Source organism: Melitaea cinxia, chromosome 24, assembly GCF_905220565.1.
Source record: "Melitaea cinxia chromosome 24, ilMelCinx1.1, whole genome shotgun sequence".
Taxonomy (NCBI): domain Eukaryota; kingdom Metazoa; phylum Arthropoda; class Insecta; order Lepidoptera; family Nymphalidae; genus Melitaea; species Melitaea cinxia.
In genome coordinates, this window is record NC_059417.1 from 9972972 (window position 1) to 9998009 (window position 25038).

The 25038-nt window shown below is 34.0% G+C and overlaps 1 protein-coding gene across 1 annotated transcript; it reads right to left on the bottom strand.

Annotated features, from left to right (window-relative positions):
- On the bottom strand, nt 1–24629 carry LOC123665345 (snake venom 5'-nucleotidase). Its single transcript, XM_045599658.1, has 15 exons — nt 23891–24629; nt 14207–14327; nt 11169–11276; nt 10134–10220; nt 8899–9065; nt 6863–6961; nt 6115–6237; nt 5148–5313; nt 4413–4591; nt 4121–4276; nt 3649–3828; nt 2731–2855; nt 1991–2098; nt 1074–1170; nt 1–174 (listed from the first exon to the last, which is right to left on the bottom strand). The coding sequence occupies exons 1-15, from the start codon at nt 24041–24043 to the stop codon at nt 94–96; spliced, it is 1950 nt and encodes a 649-aa protein (XP_045455614.1). The 5' UTR covers nt 24044–24629; the 3' UTR covers nt 1–93.
- Nucleotides 24630–25038: the final 409 nt, after the last annotated feature.

The following is a 25038-nucleotide window of genomic DNA, read 5'->3' on the forward strand; positions in this document are numbered from 1 at the left end:
TCACTATAACATTTTTAATTTTTTGCTGCCATAGGTTCAATTTTTGAGTGTCAAATTATATTTCAATAATAATACAATTTTATGGAAAACTCATTATGGTGAATTTTCATCCACCTCCTTTATCACGGAGTCAGATTCCCATCGCGCCCTTTCCGCTAATAATTCTTGAAGTTTCTGTTGAATTCGTAATAAGTATTATACATAAATATGTTTCTAAATAATTTTCAAAATCGTAGCTAAGTTATAAAGTTTAGTTTGAGAAGCGGTAAGTAAATGTGGATATTTTTGTATTTCCGTAAAACTAAATGTTAATATTTTAAGGAAAATGTATATTATTTGTAATGGTTTTGCTATCGCCTTTACAATTTAACCATTGCAAACTAAAGTTTTCATAATAATAATAAAAAAATAAGTTAAAAAAAAAACGCTTCACACTCAACGGCCTTCATTAGGATTTACTCCCGTGTCGGGGGTCCGGAAACACACAATACACAAGCACAAACGCCCAGACCACGACAAATATCTATATGGCTAATACAAATATCTGCCGTGAGCGGAGATCGAACCCGCAACCGCCAGCGCAACAACCAGTGATGTGACCGTTGCGCCAACGCGTCGTCAAATAATAATTAATTATCTATAATATACATAAGCGGTCGTCTATTCTTAAGGTAAGCAACTTAATGCTTGTATTATAGGTAACGGCCGACGGACATAGTTACATTATTTTTCGATAAATGCATGTAAATAGTACTTTTAAATAAATAACTACATTGTAAAAATTTTAACCATACAAAAATTCCGAAAATTGGCACCCAACATGGGCCCAATTTCAAACTACCTATCAACCTCAATATTATGAAATTGTTTAAATTATATTTAATACAGCTTGCTTTAACCCCCATTCTGTTTTCTCCGCATAACATATGGCTATGTTACGTAGCAATAACGTAGTATTCTTCTGGTAAGATATGTTTTAAAATCCGTCCAGTAGTTTTTGATTTGATTTATTACAAATATTAAATAATACAAACCCGTTCTTTTTATACTATTATTAGTATAGATTAGCTTACCTCTGGTTTATCGAGTATAACTATCCGGTTTTCGATCTTAGGTGCGAGTTCACACGCGTTTTGTTCTAAATCATCGAGTGACGCGCGTCTTGTTAATCTGCAACGTAATTAAAATAATTTTGAAATATAATAATAAAAAATCCGCTAATCATATATTTATCCATAGATATATAAATATCACGATTTCACGATTCAGCCTGTAACATCCCACTGCTGGGCGTAGGCTTCTTTCTTCATGTAGGAGAAGGATTGAAGCTAAATTCACCACGCTGCTCCACTGCGGGTCGGCGGATATGTTCCCCTACTATGAGCAACTGTCGCTATCAGGTATTTATGATAAAAACCGGGGTCGGCAGCTTAACGTACTCTCCGAAGCACGGCAAACAGGACACACGTCAAGGAAAAAGGACAGACATCCAAACTGGAAATGAATCGAACACGCAAACCGCCGGTGATTAGGTGCCCGCCTACACGCACCACTATACCAGAGCGGTTGTTAGTATAAATATAATAAGAAAATTTTATATTTGTTTTGTTGTTGGTTAAGAAGTAATAACTAAATTATCATTTTTTAAAATGTGTCCAATTTTTTAATTGAGGTTGGATTCTCAACCGCACCGAACAATATTTACTGTGTCTTTTTCTTTTATATGTAACAATTTCGGCAAACAAGCGTACGGCTCACCTGATGGTAAGCGATTACCGTAGCTTATAGACGCCTGCAACACCAGAAGCATCGCAGTCCTCACCATGAGCTCTTTACCTCACTCACCAACAGGAACACAACACTGCTTGAAAGCAGTGTTATTTAGTCTGTAAGTTTGAGGTACTTGCACAGATGGGCAGATCCAGATTTTAAGCAGGATATATTCCCTACAAAGTTATCTCCGCGAAATCTTGTTATACCACTGTCTTACCTGTGATGTGTAGAATGTGAAGTGGGTTCGACTACGGTTGATGAAGCTCTGCGTAAAGGCGGCGGACCGTCTAACTCGCTTCCATCCAACATTTTAACCAGACTGTGTCTGAAATATAACATTTTAATTATATTTTTGCATATGTATAAGTCTGCTGTGTGGTTACGGCAGTAAAGAATATAGCCACCCCCTCCTTCCTGTGGGTGTCGTAAGAGGCGACTAAGGGATAACACAGTTCCGCTACCACCTTGGAACTTATAAAGCCGACCGATGGCGGGATAACCATCCAACTGTTGGTTTCGAAACACACAGGCCGAAGACGGGCAGCAGCGTCTTCGGTGCGACAAAGCCAGCCCTGCGGTCACCAACCCGCCTGCCCAGCGTGGTGACTATGGGCAAAAGTGAACTTGTGGAGGCCTATGTCCAGTAGTGGACTGCGAAAGGCTGCTGTGATATGTATAAGTAGACTACGATAGCACAGGTTACACACCTTAGTGGGTTTTTTGTTACTATTTTTGTTATTTTATGTATTGTGATTTGTATAAAGAATGATAATAATAAAAAATTATTTTTCAATTAGAATTCTTTTTAAATTTTACATTTTAATTGATTAGTCTGTAAAACTTATACGGTTGCCCGCCAATATACATTGTCGCCTGCACACTTTAGCCTCATCTTGATGACGTCGTGTCCGCTGTACCCGTTATTCCCAAATATTGACGACGCCATCATATACTAACCTCCGACTCAACGTGACCAAAGACTGCCTATGTTTAGACGGTCTAGACTTTCCTGTTCTGACATTAATCGCTGCGAAATGGTTCTGTATGGCCATCCCTATTTCGGGACACATGTCTTCTGATACCTATAAAATATGAGATTTTGGGGGTATTTAAAATTTAATAGAAGTTAGTATAAGTGTTAATAGTCTTAAGTTAATGTCCTTTATATGTTTTTTTTTTTTTTTTTGGAAAATTATATATTTTATTAATTTTCCTTTACAGAAAACATGTTTGGATAAAATCAAACAAAAAAAAAAAAATGGGTGAAGTCGTTTGGAAGTTACGAGCGTACAATTTTTTTCGGGGATTCATTTTATATGACCGGTTATAATGCCTATGGCTACGTTGTGCCAAGTTTATTTGGTTATTAGTACTCTTTTACAGATAATTCTGTTTTTATATTACTACCTGATTACAGTGGCTATGTAACAATGTTGTGCAAAACTTTATCTATTTATTTTTGTAATACTAATTTACAGATAACTGTGTTTAAAAAAACCGACTTCAGTAACATCGACAAGTAATACAACGTAGTAACACGAAAATTTATTAAAATATATATGCGTTATTAAAGATTACTCAAAAAGTAGTTATCAGAACTCGATAAAATTTAAATGGTACCACATGACATGTACCACCTTTCGATTAAAAAAAAAAATCACCGAAATCACATAAGTACATAAATTAACACACATAAAAAATACAGTCGAATTGAGAACCTCCCCCTTTTTTGGAAGCCGGTTAAAAATAGCACCATTCTGACTTGACAAAGTACAACGATTGAAAACTAATCCTTATAAGCAGAAGAAATTAATTATTATTACTTTAAGTGCATTTTGTGTACACAATTAATGCACCTTTAATAAACAAACTTACCAATACAGGGCAGTCACGCAGCATAGTAAACCCATCGTTACCGGAGTGCAGGTATTGTTTGATACCTAGCCGGTATTTCTGTTCCCGTTGCAGGTACTCGTCACCTATCTTCACTACCTGTTCTGCGACTCTTTCGCCTGGCGGTTTTGTTGGATCGAAGGCGAATGATATACCTGCCACCTGGATTTTATTGTATAAATTAATATTATTTTACTTATTTATAATTTAGGTATCAAACGGTACAAAATAATACAAAAAACAAAACCGAGTGTGCTTTAGACCACACGACTGAAGTAAAACTTCTGCACAATAGGCCTGCACTGTGTCTTAGATATACGAAACGTAACTGGCTGTGGGAGAAAGAGAGATGGAAAATGTGTGATCGCATCTCTTTGTCTCTTGCTCTGTTACTCGCCAAGTCAAGCGTGAATAAGGAAGTTTAATTCAAAAAAGGAAATATGGGTGCATTTACCTGAGGAAACCGTCCCTCCAAGCTAGGGTATTTGGAGACTGAGTTCTCCAGCACCTTTAGTACCGTTTCCCCCGAAGCCTCAACCACTACAAGGGGGTCCCTCATGGGAATGATGGTGGACAGGTCACGGAGGGTGAAATCGCCTGCTGGGTGCACCTGGGTTTTACATAATAAGGCCTTGTAGTAGTAGTTTCATACATATTTTACCTTGTAACACAATTCAGTTATTCATGGAAGTTATTTTTTAGTTTAAATTATTTAATTTTAATAAAATTCTTCAAGACTATCTCACCTGATCAGATCGAAAAGTGCCAGAATTGAGGATCAGAAGATCAGCTCCAGTCGCAGCCAGGAGCACATCACAGACCCAGTTACCGAGGTTACATTCTTGACGCCGTACTACAGAGAACCTTCCTTCTAGAGGCACGCAGAACTTGCCAAGGACTTCGTCCATTTTACCTTCTATCATAGCTGAAAGATATATATTTTATATATTAAATTTTATCAACTTTAAATAGGCTATGTGGAATTGTCATTTTACAAATTAAAACCATACTTCGTCGATATATATCACACAACATTATTTTGAGATCAGTTTTATGTTTAATGGCTTCAATATATAATCAAGAGTTTTCTGTAGATTGGGAATATTTTAAATGTTATTCGGACGAATAAAAAAAGTATTGCTATAGTTTTTTTTTTTGCAAATCGTCGACCTTAGAATCAAAAGTCAATTTTATTGAAATAAATGGCAGGAAATATTCTGCTCAAAATATGGAGCAAGTCGACTGGAAAGGTACCTTGACCTTACAGAAGATCACAGCAAAATAATACTGTTTTCAAGCAGTGTTGTGTTGCTATTGGTGAGTAAGGTGACCAAAGCTCCTGCGGGGGATTAAGGGGAAGGGTCGGCAACGGGCTTGCAATGCTTCTGGTGTTGCAGACGTCTATAGGCTACGGTAACCGCTTACAATCAGGCTAACTGTATGCCACCTCAGTGGCATAAAAAAATACAACATCAACTCACAAGAATATTTCTCAACCTTCGCCTTCAAAACCGGATCTTCGGCAACCGAACTTGTCACATTAACATCGGTAATATCGACCCGAGGACCCTCCGCACCGAAGTTGATACAAATTTTACTGAACTGACGGAAGTCCGTACCGCTTTTCACTATATATTTGTTGTTTATCTGTAAACAAAGTATATCTTATCATATATTAAAAGGTTTTTGATTGTATTACTGAGTGTTCTTTACATAACGACGTTATGGCTAGAAGAGTTATCAAAATATTTCGTACGCTTCAGCCTGTATCCATAATATTCCACAACTGGGTACAGGCCTCTTTCCTCATGTAGGAGAAGGATCAGAGCTTTATCCACCGCGCTGCTCCAATGAGGGTTGGCGGTTATATTCCCTACTATGAGTAACGATCGCTATCAGGTGTACATGATAACAACCGGGACCGACGCCTTAACGTGCTCTCCGTACGCTGTATTCGTACGTATTTCGTACGCTGTTATATAATAGTTCGATTTATGTGTAAGAAAAAAAAATTATAATAATAATAATAATATAAGTTAATGCCGAAATTTCGAGTTAATATTCATAGGGGCTTAAGGCACGAACTAACATTATTGTAAATTTCGAATTTATTGATACGAAAATACAAACACTTCATTATATTCCAAACTGACTTTTATCGACCATCATATAATCACCACATTAGCAGAATATATAAGGCTCAAATTTAATGAGTAAGGCTGCACAATTTAACCGATCAAGCTGGCAAAAAAAGTTAGCTAAGTTAATTAGCTAGCTAACATATAAGCTTAGCTAATTTAACGGTTAAAGGCTTGACCGGTTAAATTGCACAGTCCTATGAGAAACACATACGGCGAGAAAAAAATGTATGTGTGTTTTCTGAATATAGGAAACACTCTTCAAACAATATTTTAGTACAAAGTTTGATAGTAAAAATTATAAACTCACCTCCAAAACCTCATACACGTGATCGTGGCCACCCAAAATAAGGTCAATGTCTGTGTCACCTTCAGCTAATTTTATATCATTCGGAGTACGCATGTGTGTCAGTGCTATTACGTATTCACAACCCTGGAAGAGATTAATAAATAAATAAATAAATAAATGTTTTACACTCAATGGCGCCCAGTAGGATTTTCTCCTGTGTCGGGGGTCCGACAAACATCTATATGGCCAATACAAATGTCTGCCGTGAGCGGGGATCGAACCCGCAACCGCCAGCGCAACAGTCAGTGCTGTGACCGCTGCACCAACGCGTCCTCAAAGTCGTGAATAAAACATTATTATGTACTAATTCGTGTATGACCTATATACACATACATACAGGCAGATATGGACAGTCATACATACACACTCATTTGATTATAGTTATTTTCAAATCAAGAGTTACGAGATAGTTTAACACAAAATTGAGAAGTGATGGGAATGGGAATCAAAAATAGTCGTCCATGCATATTTAATTGCAATAGTTTAAAATAATGTAACCGTAGTCATGTAATTAGAGTTATGTTACGCTGATTGTTTACCATTCATTTGTTGAACTAAAACACAAGTTTTATTATCCGATTTAACATTGGAATGAAACAAAAAAGTATGCCTTTAACTTGATATTAACATTGCTGTGGAATAAGTTCTTTCAATGAGCAATTAAATTGAGCTTTTACGAAATTTCAAGGTAATTTTGCGAATAAATTACCTCCTGTTTCAACTGCGACGCTAGTTTCGTTCCCGCTTGAAGGAAATCTATGAATGTGACCTCTTCGGGATTAATAGTTGCTAAAGTATCCAACCATTCCTGTAAAATTTTTCATAGATATATTTACTATAAAGTTACTTATTTGATTACATAGTGACATAAATAGTAATTATTGCTGTGTAAACACGAGAAGGAATAACAAAATTTTAACTCCAAGATTCCGACTGCGCAAAGTAAACGTCTCCTTTCTGGGTTATGGTATTCGCATGTAAATTCTATTTTTTTGGAATAGTCCTAAAAAGTAAACAAATATGGCGTACTTCCGACCACAGACAATAGAGTAATATTCTAAGTATAGTAAAGTGACACAAAGAGCAAATGAATGAACAATATTAATAAGTCATAGACGAATATAAAATTCATTTTATGTTCAAATATTTAACGCTAACATATGCTAAAATTATATCAAAACCTAATAATATATTGAATATTTTTGCTAAGAATTAGTAGAGGTTACAGAATTATGAAAAAAAAAATGTATTAATCGAGCGTCGAGCATAAAAGGCAACAAATTTATATTTCGTTTATTTGAAATGGTCGGTAAAAAAGACGCCAAACATAAAATTTACAACAAAATAGGGCCGCCTGTGTCTAAAAAAAAAGTCGACCCTATTAATATGATTGTCACATTATTTGTATTTACTATGAATAAAAAACCTGGCGCCGGCGGCACACTCTCTAACATCTACAAAAAAGGACTAATAACATTGTACTCCACGAAGCTCTCACTGGGTAATCCTAAGTCTCATCCTAAAGTCTCAAATTTTTTTCCTGTGAACTACAGTAAACGTTTATGCCGTTGCTATGTGGTATACTTTATATATTATATAAAGTATACCACATACCACTTTATATATTATATTATATGGGATAACGTTAAAAATGTTCAGGATGAAATTGTAATTCAGAAATATTCATAATATAAAATAAAACCTTTACAATGAACACTTTACCATAAATGATTGACATTTGCAATATTTTATAAGCATTTTTTGTGCTCAACATAAAAAAAAAAAAAACAATTAATAACAAAATACAAATTAATAACAAATCGCTTTACGGTAATATTATTTAACAAGTTATAATTCGTGAAAATTTAAAATATAGTTAAAGAACATGGCCTATTTCATGGCTGTTCATTCACTTATACTCATTCACCTCTAAAAATATTCTGACTACATCCCTATTTGCCTATTAAAAAAAGATATTGAAATGTCATATTCGAAAATATTAGTTATCTGTACTCTCGGAATTCGTATTTTAGTAGTTTTTATGTGTTTAAAATGATAAATTGATATTTGTTTTTAGTGAAATAAATAGTAAATGGAGTTTTACAAATGTCCTTAAGCGAATGTGTTGTAAAAGTGAGTGATAAATGCGTAAAAAACGTGAATTACGATTGACAGCGGTTTGTTTACCAAATAGGACTCTTCCAAAAAAACGGAATATATAGTAAAACGTCACAAACAATTTTGTAATTGTCTAAACATCAATTTAAAATTTTTATTAAAAAGAAATTAATAGATAAAGCGTATTATTCGGGGCAGGATTACATATTTGCTAAAGATGTGTGGACTTAGTGATGCTGTATTTCATGAAAGATATTACTAATTTTGTACTAAAACATAGTTTATATATTATTTTCAAATGAGTAACTGCGGAGTTTCTTGCCGATTCTTCTCTGCAGAATCTACATTCCGAATCGGTGGAAGCTACACTTTTAAAAATAATAATAACTTAAAAATTTGAACTTGTAAAGCGTAGCGTAAAAATAAACATTTTTTTTATGTATATACCATCCCTGCGGTCCCCAATCCGCCTGCCCAGCGTGGTGACTATGGGCAACATACACGAGTTCACGACATTTTTGGCGCGAACTTGTGGAGACCTATGTCCAACAGTGGACTGCGATAGGCTGAAGTGATGATGATGAGTGGTTATTAAATCAAAGTTATATCGAATAACGAGATATTTACCTGTTCGACTAAACCAATCAATCCAATCTTGTGTCCGTTGCAAAGCAACGCGTGCGTTATTTTACCGTCGCCCAGAGGTCTCCCAGTTTCGTTGTCTATCACGTTCGACATAAGCCATGGAAAGTTGCACTGAGCCACCAAGTTTGACAGGACGTCTAGGCCGAAATCTATAGAAGATTACAGGCATGTTATCAGAAAACTGTAGTAATATTTCAGTAATAGACAGTTTGCTTATTTAAATAAACTATTTTCAGGATACAATTGCCTAGGAACATTTATTTCGACACCCATTATATTGACTCCTGAGGTCAATCAAAGTGATAACACAGTTTACATTTTCGTTATTAACAGTTGCAGCATGATTATACTCTATTTTCGCAAATATTATATTTTAATATAATTGGACACGTATATCTTTGGATTGACGCGTCAAAACAACAATAATAAACAAATTTAAATTATCAATTTATAAATCTGTTTAAGCTTATTTTTAATACGATTTCCAATACAGGTAAAATAAGGTTTAATCGAGTTTTCTGAAATAAAAGAAATTTTTTGAATTAACTATACAAAATAATCTAAGTATATAACAACTTAAAGACACTAGAATATTTTTGGAGTAGATTACTGTCTATCTTGGTGGCGTGTTCAACCTACTCTAATGTTTGCTCGAAAATGAAACAAATCAAGACTTTCAACAGTTAATGAAATATGCAGTCTTAGAGATAACTCGAAATGCAAATATTAGATCTCGTTTAGATTTAAATGGTACCACACGACAAACAACAGCTTTCCTTTCAAAAAATCATCAACCGGTACATCCAGTGAAAGAACCCTGCTTTTTTTAAGTATATTAAAAATGCGATAAATTTCCTCCTAAATTTTACCTCCTAATATTTAACCAAGGAAGGGCACAGTAGGACATTTCCTGCTCGAAATATGGAGCAGCCCGACTGGGGTAGTACCTCGACCTTACAGATCACAGCTAAATAATACTGTTTTCAAATAGTGTTGTATTTCTGTGGTGAGTAAGGTGACTAGAGCTCCTGGTGGGGAATTAGGGATGGGTTCGGCGATGCGCTTACGATGTTTTTAGTTTTGCAGACGTCTATAAGCTATGGTAATTGGTTATCATCAGGTGAGTTTGTTTGCCGACCTAGTTATATATGTATTAAAAAAATCACTTTCAAATAATAAAAAAAATATCAGAACCGGGTAAGTCCTTACATACATACCAAAGTCATGATTCCCGAAAACTGCACAATGTGTACCGATTTCGTTCAAAACAGGAACCATTTGTTCGCCTTTTGTGAACGTGCTCACTGAAATCATTTTTTTAACGAATATTATGTAAGAGTTCTATGTTGACTTTAATTGACTGTAGCTTTATACTCCTCCAAAAAAAAAAATGGCATTTTTACAGAAAAAAGAAACTGGTTGCTTGTACAAGACACTTCTTAATTCAACGTTTTTTAGCTAGATTTTAGTAAGCATAAACTTGCAACCGCTGTTGTGTTCGCAACACAGGACACCAATGTGTTCTGTGTTGCGAATTCGATTTCTACTCGGGATGCATATTTGTATGAGCACAAATATTTGTTTTTTATCGGATTGTATGATCTGGGGGGTCTTCAACCGATTCTCAAATAATAAGTAAAAATACTCATGGTAGAAACGCCTGAACTATTAATATAGTAACACTGGTAGGATTGTCAGACATTCTAGTGACAAAGCTTCCTAAAGGAGTACCTGGGATTAGTTATTATTGGTGCAACTGTCACAGCACTGGTTTGTGACTGTTGCGCTGACAGTAGCGGGTTCGATCCCCACACATGACAAACATTTGTATTGGCCATACAGATGTTTGCCGTGTTTACGTGTTTGTGCAGTTCTTGTGGGTCTCCCCTCCGTGTCTCCGAGAGCACGTTAAGCCGTCGGTCCCGGTTGTTATCATGTACGCCTGATAGCGATCGTTACTCATAGTAGCGAGTATATCCGCCAATCCACATTGGAGCAGCGTGGTGGAATAAGCTCTGATTTTTCTCCTACGTGGGGAAAGAGGAATATGCAAAGCAGTGGGTTATTACAGGCTGAAGCGTATTACAAGCGATTTACAGGCTAAGCGTATCTTCATATTTTGCTTATCTACGGAAAATGTCCTGTATGAACATTGCAAGTAAGTCATCAATAGAAGATTGTATTGAAATCTTTATTCTGTTACATATTCATAACAATGGTTGAATAGAATAGTAATAAAGTATGGCACTTACACATGCTTGGTGAAAACGCATCTCCACTAAATAAAACTAATGGATTGAGATGTTGCAGCGCTTTCACCGCTGTGCTGAACCTTAGCGCACCTCCCACTGGCTCTGTGTCTATAAAACGGACAGATAAAAATTAATATATCGAGTTAATTTTTTTTGTAAACAATACAATTATCAAATCTTATGCAAATAATTATACGTCAACCCGCATTGGAGGAGCGTGGTGGATTAAGCTCCGATCCTTCTCCTATATGGGGAAAGAGGCCTATGCCCAACAGTGGGATATTACAGACTAAAGTTTGAAACTTGATGCAAATAATTTACCAGAACGATTATTTTAAACAGGTATTATTAGCTTGCAATTCCGAAATACAATAGCTGCCAATTGAATAAAATTATGTGTTTCAGGACACGGGTGTCACGGTCCAGAAACACACGCACGTACGCACGCAAGCGCTCACGAACGAACGCGTGCGCGCACACACACACAAAATTATAAAACATACATATACTGCTATATGCGAGATAGTTCTATCAGTGACCCATAAAACAGGCCTATATTAGTATTTCATTGTTAAATAATATAAAAAGCTAGGTAATAAAAAAATTATAAGTGTTTAGTCCAAAATAAAGACTATATTTATTTAAGATAATGTATTTTATACACTCTTATCGTCAAAATGACGTCTTATGTCTGAACCCCTGGTACTGTAGTCTATTTATATGACATAATAATCGTTGAGTGTGAGGAGTAAGACAATTGTTCACGCAAAGATAATCGTCACGGGACTCTGATAATCAAGTTATTGATTAAAATAACCTTGAAAACGATATATTAATACAAATGCGGTTAATATTATATTACATAAGAATAAGATATGTTTTGCTTTAACTATCTCTTTGTAATTTAAATAAATATTTATTAAAGTGATTCAGGAATGAAAAAAGAATGGATGAAATAGTGGCGAAAAGTAATGGCAGATGCGGTCGCGACTTCGACCCCTCAGACTATACAGATGTTTATCGAGGTCTTGGCATGTGAATTTGTGTGTTATGTGAGTTTCAAAAAACTTCAAATAGCATTTACATCCTACTGAGTGTCGTTTTATGAAGCGCTTATTTATAAAAGCAGAAAAATAAATATTATAAGTATTTTACAGTATTATTATTATTTTAAATCATGGGTTTTCAAACTTATTTTGTCTACTGCCCACTTTGAGAATAAATTATTTTATAGTGCCCTCATTTTTTCACCAACTTAAAACCGCTATAGCTTCAAATTAAATTAATGATTGCGAGCTAGATTAGCGGAGATTAAACATTCTAAGCGAGACTTTTACTATAACCCGCAAGAGTTAACTTGAGACCTGAGCGCAGTAGGGCCTCAGATCTCAAGTTAACTCTTACGGGCTACTCCTGCAAATGAGAATGATTATTGAAATGCAACTTTATAGTATTTAGACAGAGTATCTTTTATACAAAATAAATAAACATAATCGATTCTAATATAAAAACCAATGTGTAGGATGATTTAAATCGCCCCCCAGGCCTCTACACAACGCCACCATTGTTTTCCTGGGTCTCTTACTGGTGGCCCGTAGCGCCCACAAGGGGGCGTTATCGCCCACTTTGGGAAAGGCTGTTTTAAATGATAACTGAGGTTTAACTGAGGTAGGACAAATCCTGCTCAAAATCTGGAGCAGTCCGACTGAGGACGTACCTCGACCTTACAGAAGATCACAGCTAAATAATACTGCTTTCAGACAGTGTTGTGTTCCTGTGGTGAGTAAAGTACAGAACTCGTGATGAGGACTGGGCGTAAGTTCGGCAACGCCCTTGCAATGCTTCTGGTGTTCCAGACGTCTATAAGCTACAGTAATCGCGTACCATCAGGTTAGCCATACGCTTCTTTGCTGGCCTAGTTGTATAAAAAAAAATAACATAAAGGTATAAAGGTAACATATCGAGTCCAAATAAAAAGTATATCATATCTTCCTATTTAGTGATTACTTAAGTATATGTAGTAAATAGACAAAAGTTGTTTTTTTTACAAATTGATGGCTTTTTTTCATTAATATTTAATTTTTTTATCCAGCGAAAGTAACTGTAATTTTTCTTCAAGTTCTGAGCGCAAATTGCATATAAGTATATATATATAATTAGGTACGTATGATAATGATGTTACTAAAACCGAAAAAAAAACTGTGTAAAATTAGTGTTCAAAAATAGTATAATAAAATGGTATATAATTTATAAAAGTTGTCTAATTACAATTCATCATATTCACAGTTCACAGTAGAGCCAGTAGGTAGGCGAACATACTTATAATACGTGACCCATTTTTAACAATTTTTTCAGTAACGCTCTGTGACTTTCCTCACGTTCAAGTAGTACTTTATAAAAAAAGTTTTAAAATATTTTATAGTATCATCATTACAGGCTATACAGTCCACTGCTGGACATAGGCCTCCACAAGTTTACGCCAAAAAGAACGTGAACTCATGTGTTTTGCCCATAGTCACTGGGCAGGCGGGTTGGTGACCGCAGTACTGGCTTTATCGCACCGAAGACGCTGCTGCCCGTCTTCGGCCTGTGTATTTCAAAGCCAGCAGTTGGATGGTTATCCCGCCACCGCACCGGTCGGCTTTTTTTGTCCGCATAGTATATACAGCTTATAATACAATGTCATTATTGCATCCAAACACTCCTGTCCTGAACGTAATCGTTTTAAAGTAACTCAATTGGAAGGATCACGTAGTAGATACACGTTTCCTTAGGTTTTTTTTTTTATTGTTTACTGATACAATATCCATGACCTCTTAGTTGCCATACCCATTTTATACATTATACAATGTTTAGCTTATCCGCGTGTTTTTATTTATGGTGTCACTTTAAAGTAGTCCTAAGACTGCCTAAAATTGTTAAAAATTGGCCACAAAACCAACGCAAGTAAGTGTCGCACGCATTGGTCTGAATTCTGAAGCTCACGTTTCCTAAAGTTAAGTGGATGGTAAGTAATGATGTGTTTAATCAATACTCACTTGTAGTTTGTTCAATGTTATAAACATCATTGAAGTGTACGATTAATACGTCATCGTCCATCCCTTTACCAGCGAGCTGACTGACAGCCCTTCGCCCCACCTGCCTCACTTCGAGCGACGCCTGTAAAATTAACAAAACCATATTACCCACTGATTCAGTATAATACATCTAAAAAAAGATAGAAAAATAAAGTTTTAAACAGTGCAAATTAAGCGGTTTTGAAATTTCAAACTAGTTGCCATTTAAATAAGGTTGAGTGTTGATATTTCTCTGAGTGTAGACATGCGATTTTGTCCCAGAGGATGTGCTGAACTTTCTGCCGATAACTAATCAGAATACTTTAAAGTTTGGTTCCTATATTACAAAAACAAATCGAACGTACGAACCGTTCACTTTTCGAAATAGAACTGTTCGAGCAAAACGAAGAAAAAGCCTAAGATAAAGCATGCTTTAAACTATAATATGGTACCTAAATAGTTTGACAGTAATAAAACAAATTCGCTTCGAAAATTCCGCAATGCTTGAAGACAAAAGTCTTCGAGTACCCATAATAATACCCATGAGATTTATTTTAGCGGGCAATAATGAACACCCAATTATTTTTTATATTTTATATTTTTTGAAGTTGATGTGAGATTTTCGATTATGCTCCCCTCGGTTTAAATGAGATTTGATGAGATTTGATGAGATTTGATGAGATTTAATTGGGCCCCTCCCCCCTTCCCATTCTGAGCTCATGTAATTAATGAATGTAAAATAAAAAAAAACTAACATATTACGAATAAAGATCAGTGTACGAAGGCAGTCTTATCGCTGGAAGAGCGATCTTTAAAAGCGGCGGTTTAGAGCGGCATTTAAAACATTATCTAATGTTTTAATGCCTATATATATAACGTTTAATATATATATATAACGTTTAAACCTATTTCTATATATTTCTAAGAGATATTTTCAGCCAACCCGTGTTCCACTGGCGAATAAAGTTCCGACACATCTTCCTTATTGTAGAACCAGTCAGTTAGCTTGAGAGTGTGATGCGTACAGAATATTACGTGACTATAGTTTTGGTGAATTCAGTTTATTTTGAGTGCCACATACATTGGGTACTTAAATTTTTAAAATAGTTTTTTCGATATTATTTTGTAGATAGCTCTGTAGATAGCATTCCAAGTATTGGAATATATAGCCACTAATGTGGTAATGTTTTTGAATTATGCTGAAATAAATAGTAAGTGAATTTTTGTGTTATGAGAATGTTTGAGTGGTATGTACTAAAAGTGTAAACTAATAAAAAAATAATAGAAATTAGTTTATCAGTGTGTGGCGGTGCAATTGAAACACATAATATGATACGAAAAATATATATTTAAATTAAGTCTTCTCTATTGAAGTTAATTACAACAACAATATCATTCCAAGTCATATTTTACAATGTACACAGAGGTAAACACAGTTTCGGTTAGCATACAAACCTTAATTTACAGCAAAATAAAAATAAATTGGCAGACAAAATAATAATTACAATAATAAAATTAATTTATTGCCAAATATTCAGTACTTAATGTAACGACACAGTCACTAAACTCCACGTCAAAATAATTAAAAAAGGCAGGCATAGATTATTTATTTTTCGAATTACAAAAGACAGAAACTTTTTAGATGAATTTGTGTCAATACGATTTACATAATGGTAACAATTTAGATCATTATTTACATAATGGTAACAATCTGCTGTGCGGTTACGGCAGTATAGAATATAGCCACATCCTGTCTTCCTGTGGGTGTTGTAAGAGGCAACTAAGGGATAACACAGTTCCACTACCAACTTGGAACTTAAAAAGCCGACCGATAGCGGGATAACATGCACAGGGCGAAAACGGGCGGCAGCGTCTTCGGTGCGACAAAGCCCTGCCGTCAATAACGCATCTGCACAGCGTGGTGACTATGGGCAAATACACGAATTCACGCCATTTTTGGCGCGAGCTTGTGGAGGCCCATAGCTCCGCAATTTCACGCCAAAAATGGCGTGAACTCATGTGTTTTGCCCATAGTCACCACGCTGGGCAGGCGGGTTGGTGACCGCAGGGCTGTCTTTGTCGCACCGAAAGGCAAACACAGTTATTATCTATCTCTCTTTGTATTTGTTACATAAGATAGGCACGTTCCACAAAAATGAAACATCGATTTTTCACAGTTATGATTCTTAAGACTACGATCTTGGGTAATTGTCATTTTGATACAAATATTCTACTATTTGGAAATGGAATCATTATTATATAAACAACTGTAGTAAAATCCTAACGAAGTCTTTTTAAAATTATGTGTAGGTACTTAATACACAACGCAGACGAAGTCACGAGTACCAACTTCTCTTGTTATAAAATTGAAGGATGTTGGTTTTAAACTTCTCATCTCATGAATTTTATCACTCAAATATTTTATTGCGAAAGTTAACAAAATATAAGTGTTATTACGAGTTACAGGAGCGCAGTTATATTAAAACGCACGCAAGCTAATATTGCACTGGAACCTTATCGCAGTAATGTCTCTGTGGCGTCATTCAAAACACAAAATATGGTCGTCAAAAATATAATTAAATATACTTATAAAAACAATATTAATACATATATATTGTCGATTCTTTCGCTTTTTTTACTAATAAAAGTTCTTACTCAGTTCAATATAACGTAACGCTATTATGTCTAGTCCCAGAGCAAGCCTTGAGGCTAAGCGTTATCATCGAAAAGGGTCCAAACTCTTCGATCAAAGATTACAACAATCAAAAGTCAGGGTTGCCGACTAAACACTTCGGTAAAATACAAATAAAAATAAAAATAAAAATAAATGGTAGCTATTTAGTGGTAAGGACGATAAATACAAAACTCATGCTTTCTTGTAAATTAAGCTAAGCTTAATACTTGTATTATATACGCAGATTAAATGTGCATAACTTTAAGGTAGGTTCAAAAGCAGTAACATATGTAATTGCTACCAACACTTTTCCTTAGAAATTTACCAGTATATTTTTTACGATAGATTATTATTACGATAAAATAGTATTCCTTGGAGGTTGTATTATGTGTATATCTAAACTATCTTTAGGTTGTAATACTAATATTTTAAAGATGAAGATTTTGCTTTTTTTTGTTTTTGTCGCTAATCTCAGAAACTACTACGAATTGAAAAATTATTTTTATGCTGAAAAGTTAGAGTATACATAGTATTAGCCTATGAAGTATATACAACGTATTATTAAACTGGCGTCCTTCCATTTAACTGCGATAATATATGAATGGATTATATAACCCAAATATACAACTTAATTGCCTTGACGATTTAATAATAAAAAAAAATAAATATATATAACTATTTATAAAATTACCGTCATGTGTACGTCAGTGTCGTATCAATGGTCGAGTCACACGATTTTAACAGTTATGTCGGTTACTTGTAGCCAATATTTCCGTGTGTTTTCAACACTATTTTTTTTTTAATTCAAATTTGTCGGTTTTAACATTACGTTGTAATGCGCAGAATCCGTCAAACCGCATTGGAGCAGCGTGGTGGATTAAGCTCCTTCTCCTACACGGGGAAAGAGGTATATGCCCAGCAGTGGGATATTATAGGCTGAAGCGTAGCAGTACTTACTACTGCTTCATTTTTTCACGTATAATTTCGAGTATGATATGCCTCAATCTCTATATGACCCTAAACGGAAGGACGCCAGTTTAGTAACACGTTTTATAGTAATACCGAATATATAGTAGTTACTGAGAAAGGCTATCGCTGTATAATATTTTAGAACATTCTTCTACCAAAATTAGCGCAGGCGAAACTAGTATTTATTGATATTTGATTAATAAATTTCTCTCACCTGAAGGTTTCCTTTAAGAGAATGGTTAAAGCAATAAAACTTCATGTGCATCCTGATTGTGTGGTTTTTTTTTTCTACTTTGTGTAATAGTGTATATCTGATTTTCATACACCATAGCAATATATAAAACTTGTCGTGGCATATTTGTGGCATAGTGCATCCCTACCCAGGATGTCATATTAGGAATCGTTGTGTGAGGCGTTGATAATATACGTATTAGTTAGCAACCCTATTCAAGGCCGACAATATTTGATTGTCGCCATGTTAGAGGCAATGTCAAAGCAATTTGTCTCTTTTTTGTAACGACATTACACGATTACCATTGTATAAACTATGATAAGTTCTTTGAGGTATTTTTTATCGTTTATATATTATTTATTATTTTTTTTTATATTTGGAAAACGAAAAGTACAAATTTAAATAAGTAGTTTTTTCAGGTTTATCCTCATTACTTTTTACTGAGTGTATTTCTTATACATAAAATTCTCGTGTCACAGTGTTAGTTACCATACTCGTCCCAAACGGCTGGACCGATTTTTATGAAATTTTGTGTGCATATCGGGTAGGTCTGAGAATCGGCCAACATCTATTTTTCATACCCCTAAGTTATGGGGGGGGGTTAAGGAGGTTTATAACATATATGGTAATACAACGTTTGCGGTGCATTAGAAAGCGGGTTGCTCGTCCTTTTCCATTTAAATTTGATCGAGATCTTAGGAGTTCAGTTATCCTTAATATTTCTCGATGCAAATTGAAGTCGATTCGTTTTTGTTTGCAAAAAAAAGAAAACAATCACTATACTAACTTATCGTTAAATTTCGAATAAAATATAATAAGATATTCTAAATTAAGCGGACCGTTAGAAAACGAATCGTTTTCTGAATGTAGCAGCCGAATACAAATTGAGTTCATCTGTTTATAAGCGAACTGCATAAATTAAATACCTCTAGTAACAAAATTTGTGTACACTGAAACTTGATAAGAACATAAATACCTACCCTTAATCTTTACTTTATTAATATTAATTATGAAATGAATAAAAAATTTACATAATAAGTAAACATCGCACATAAAATAACAATTTATCGTAAAATTCCATTATATAAAAACTAATTACAATAAAACAAACAAAAACAGAGCTATTAATTATGGAATTGTTTACTTTGAATGTACGAGCACACGCATATTTGTCAACTTGTCAAACGGAAATTGATATCACACTTACGTCGCGTGATCATAAAATCAATTTTTTTTATTGAGGATAAACATTGCACGACTGAAATTTAATTGAATTATTAGATCTGTATTAAAATTTCAAAATGTGATCGTATTCATCGTTTCAGCCTATTACAGTCCACTGCTGGACATAGGCCTCCACAAGTTCGCGCCAAAAATGGAGTGAACTCATGTGTTTTGCCTATAGTCACCACGCAGGGCAGGCGGGTTGGTGACCGCAGGGCTGGCTTTGTCGCACCGAAGACGCTGCTGCCCGTCTTCAGCTTGTGTATTTCAAAGCCAGCAGTTGGATGATTATCCCGCCATCGGTCGGCTTTTTAAGTTCCAAGATAGTAGTGGAACCGTGTTATCCCTTAGTCGCCTCTTACGACACCCACGGGAAGAGAGGAGGTGGCTTTATTCTTAATGCCGTAACCACGCAGCAAATGTAATCAGTTGATTAGCTTCGTACTACCATGTTTATTTTTTCGTAAATACCTATATACTTTTTAAAATTGTCTGTTATAAAAACCTCGTTTTGACAATAACTAACATAAGAAAGTAATAAACCAATATAATGCTATCGTTCGGAATTTACATATGTTCGTACATACACATTTTGGCGATTCATTATTATTTCATCATTTCATCATCATCATTTCAGCCTATTGCAGTCCACGGCTGGACATAGGCCTCCACAAGTTCGCGCCAAGTAAATTATTATATGTATACTCGTATAACTAAGATTAATAGAATAAGGCAATAACAAAGTATTCATAAAAAATAATGTTTAAAATTGCGATTGCCATTAACTGAGATAGGAACCTCGATTGGGGAAGAACCTCGATAGGGGAAGAACCTCGATCTTAAAGGCGATCACAGTTAAATAACACAGCTTTCAAGCAGTGTTGTGATCCTGTAATGAGCAAGGCTGAGCTCTTTAGGAATGGGGGTTTAGGGTCGACAACGCGCTTGCGATACTTCTAGTGTTGCAGGCGTCTATAAGCTACGGTAATTGCTTACCATCAGGTGAGCTGTACGTTTGTTTGTCCACCTTATTTTATAAAAAAAAATGAACTTATATTACCGATATTTCGACAACGTTGCGGACGGTATGGTCACGGGTGGTTCAAAAACGTCCCGTAGAATCAGGTGTTTATAGAGATCGTGAAAGTATTCAAACATAACTACGCTTATATTATTATATTAATAGCGTGAGTTTTTAGCGTGTTAGAAAACGAGATTTAAACGTAAATAGTAAGGCCTCGTGTCGGATAAGCTGGCATTTGTGTTTACTGTTCTAATACTATAAAACACAGAATAACTTGCTATTAAAAAAAAAAAAAAAAAAAAACATTTTTACCGATCCGACTGAGAGTAGAAAATCTGATTAAATTCTGTATTATAATAAGTCTATCATATCCAAAGTTTCCAAAAGACATTTTGGAACTATCTACGAGTATTAACTCTTTAGAACCGTCAATACTTTATTTCCAGACAACTTTGTACACTTCATATATAACAAATTACCATCTATCATCTAATACGATGCGATTCTTGATTTATATACGAGAATTCTTGTATATGTATAATATACATACAAGGATTGCACGTTTAAAGATATTAGACGATAGAATAGTATTTGAATATCGGAAACGACTACAACGATTTTCATGAAATTTTGTAAAACGGAGACTTCGAACTTTCACATATTAAGTATAACTATAATCTTTATAAAGACAAAAGAATAATAAAAATTATTATAAAAATAAAAGAGTCACACAAACGAAAAGTTGTTTAGATATTCGATAATATTATAGTACAGAATCTTTCTTAAAGAAGTCCACCGTTTGAATTTGACCTTGATAAATATTTTTATTAGCATTTACTTATATATAATACAAAATTGTCTTTTTTTATGTGAAATTTTGCACATTCTTTAAAAGACATTGAGTATTATTAACAATGATCGAAGGGATATAGCCGTCGGCCGATAAAAGATTTAATTAAGTTTTCTTGGAAACTATAATAAAGGAATTCCTATATAGATTCTAGGTACTAATATTATTAACAAGAATATTTGTGAGGATGGATATTTGACTTTTACGCATTTCTACTGAACTTATTGGAATGAAAGTTGGTAAGCAGGTAGTTGGTGATACATAATAACACATTAGCTACATTATCCCGATGTTCCCAGAGGATCAGAAATTATGTGGATGAAACCGCAAGGCGCACTTAGAATACATATTTGAAAGTTTGTTAAAATGTGTGTATGGGTTTATGTTTGTTGATATTGCACGCAAAAAATAAAAGGTTGATTGTGACAAACATATTATATGCACATAACTGGTGCTTTAGTATGACGTGTAGTCCACATTTCATTCAAATAAAAAGGGATTATTTGAGGAATTATACAAGAACTCACAGGATCACATGATACGCGGTTTAGACCACTAGGCGAGGGTAGACGTACAAAAATATTTGAACAGTTTTCTCACAGTGAAAAGTATATAAATATATTTTCCATTTAACCAGGTTTAAAAAAATGCGCTGGACGTAGAAAGCGAAGATATCAAGTCTATAGTATTTGATAATAAATGAGACTATATCCGCCAACCCGCATTGGAGCAGCGTGGTGGATTAAGCTCTGATCGTTCTCCTACATGGGGAAAGAGGCCTATGCCCAGGAGTGGGATATTACAGGCTGAAGCGAAGGGTCTGTTGTCAAAGACTATACTTTTTATATTAATAAGCAAAATAATGATTATTATTAATAATAAGCAAATTTATTAATAAGCAATATAATGATTTAAAAGAAAAAAAAATGTTTTTTTTTCGCCAATATATAGAGGTCTATAAACTCGAATATATTTTTAAGAGAAATGATCATAATTAGGTTGGGTTTGGGTATAATTGGTTGGGTTTTATGTAAGAAATTCTTTACTTAAATAACAAAATAATTTGTTCGACTATTTTCGACGAATACCGTTAATTGGGCACCGTGGGAAACAACAGCTACACCGCAGTTGTTAAATAAAATGATAGTGCAGTAGAATAAGTATGAAACAAACAAATAAATAAGTACTTTAAAAAGTGATAGAGAAAGTGTATGGAACACGCTGTATCTTATGGTATAAGTATTATTCCGATTGGTTCAGTAGTTTTCGCAGTATAACCGAAAAAAAAAACCAGCTCTTCATTTATTATTTCTATGAAAATAAAATACATCAAAAGCTGGGTAGCAATTATAATTATTTTTTATTTTATTGCACACTACAAATACACTACAACCAGACTTAAAGATTACATATTATTAAGTACAATAGGCGGACTTATGGCCAATTAACCATTTCTTCCAGACAAGCCAATACTTGGTGGTCATGTATAAACCCATCTTTTTTATACTTGTATTCCCATAACTTAGTTAAAATTATCAAAATTGACCGAAAGTTGTTTATGCTATGTTTTTCTATTCTCATACTTCAATATTTAAAATAATCAATAAAAATAATCTTCAAAGCCTTTTTCTTTTAAGGAAATATACAACTGCACAGGCCTTTTTTTTAATATTTAGTATTAATATCATTTCCAAGGTATTTAAGATCTTATTCATATATGAGAGAATAGCAATCTCTATCTGTCCAAATTTTTTAACACGATAAGTAGTCACTAACATAATTATCATATACTTAAAACCTTCTCCGAAACACGCTGCATCTTATGGCATAATAAATGTAGAGCATTTATTAGTATAGATTATAGCTCTACATAAATATAAATATTACATAATGTTTGAATGTCTGAAATAACATCAAAATGACAACATTTGCGAAGATGGATAAATAGTCAACTAAATGATTCTGTGACTTTCTCATGCCAAAAGTACTATTTCCAATAATATACTTATATTATGGAGAATTTAAGACTTAGATGTTGATAAAACAAGGACTGCTGTATAGATATAGTCATGATGAATAACAATAGCAACCCTATTTTGAGATACTTCTTCTACTCAGTATGAGAACAAATTTAATTTCTTTTAAGTGTAACATAATGTAAACTCCTCTACTATCTTTTTTTTTTAAATAGCCCATTACAAACAAATTTCCTTTTGAAAATTGTCATAGGTGGAATTGTGGAAAATTAGAGATAATTAGTTTTGAAAATTAACTCCTGGAATTTCATTTAGATTTTTATTCCTGTTTTTTATTCACACATCGAGACAACAATGGTACTTGACCGTTACTGCCAACTGTCATTGACATTGGCGTGTGACACATTCTATGTTGCCAATGTGCTGTAATGCATATTAATTGAGCCCTTTTGAGTCTTTTACTATACGTTTTAATACTACACTTATTCAAAAGACTAATTATGTGATCAGTTTAACAAAACATGCTCTTTATATCTATGAAATCTACAAGCAGTATACAACATTTAAGTCACAATAAAAAACAAACAAAAATGTTTTATTTGAACATTAAGGTTTTATGTATTTTTTTTTTTTTTTTTTGGTGCAAACAGGTTTTATATTACTATTCTGAACCTTGCTCTTTTGTTTGTTTTCAATGTGATATTGTATATTTCATGCCTGTTTCAGCCATCCGACGACGGAACGAACGCCGTCTGTGACTTCTCCTGGCACATCGACACTCGTTGATTCTATTAACGAACTCCATCTGGACCGGAGAGCGGCTTGAGCCGCAAATGAGGCCATTGTATGTATATTTTTCACTAAAATCATACTGTATCTTTGAAGTAGGTCCTAAGTAATTTTTTTTCTATGCAACGAATTATTATTTTTTTTTTATATTTTTTGTAATTTATTTAAATGAAAATATTTTTTTATTTGTTACAAGTCACATTCTGTTTATTTTCGTCGATCACCAGTCTCTTAGATACATGAGAATGTGAATGTTTTATTTTCGTTAAAAGAAATGTACAAAATATTTATAGATTTCACCAACACTCAAGGTCAATGGCAAAACTATTATGAATTGCTTCATAAATGAAACCTATTGGCAAACTTATCACAAAAACGCTTCTAAAATTATTAACGTTTAATACTTTTACGATAGTCTAGAAACGTCAAAATAAGGTCTGCGCAGTGTCGCACTGAGAATTTTAATGCAATACAAGAGGTCAAAATACGCAAACACGAATTTTGGCAACATCTTCAATGCTACAATTTATACTATTTATATTGCACTCTTTTCACAGATTATTTGCAACTATATACATGTTTACATACGTTTTCACTTCATTTACGATAGTCCTTTAGTCGATGTAAATTTTTCGCTAAAACTATTTCAAAATATTAAAAATCTGTAACTTACCCCACAGACTGGTGGTTCGTACTTAGTATGATATGAATATATATTTATATAAAACGTATCTCATTTAAGATATAAAATAAAACACGTTAAATTAAATATAATTTGTCGATCTTTTAAATTTGAAAGGACAAGCACACCCACAAACGGAACATCTAAATTACTACTGTCAGTAATTTGTCAAAGCGAAATTCGATCGACTGTCAATTTTGCGTTCCTTTTCATGATATAATTTGTTTCATTAAAAATATAACAAATGTTTATTATAACTTTGTTTCATAAAGAAAACTTTTTGCAACGGTTTCATAGAGAATGAAATGCATATGTTTAATTTTAGTGACAATATTAATTGATGATTAGAGAGCTTTAAGGTTAATAGGTTTGTATTTATTAAAAAAATGTATAA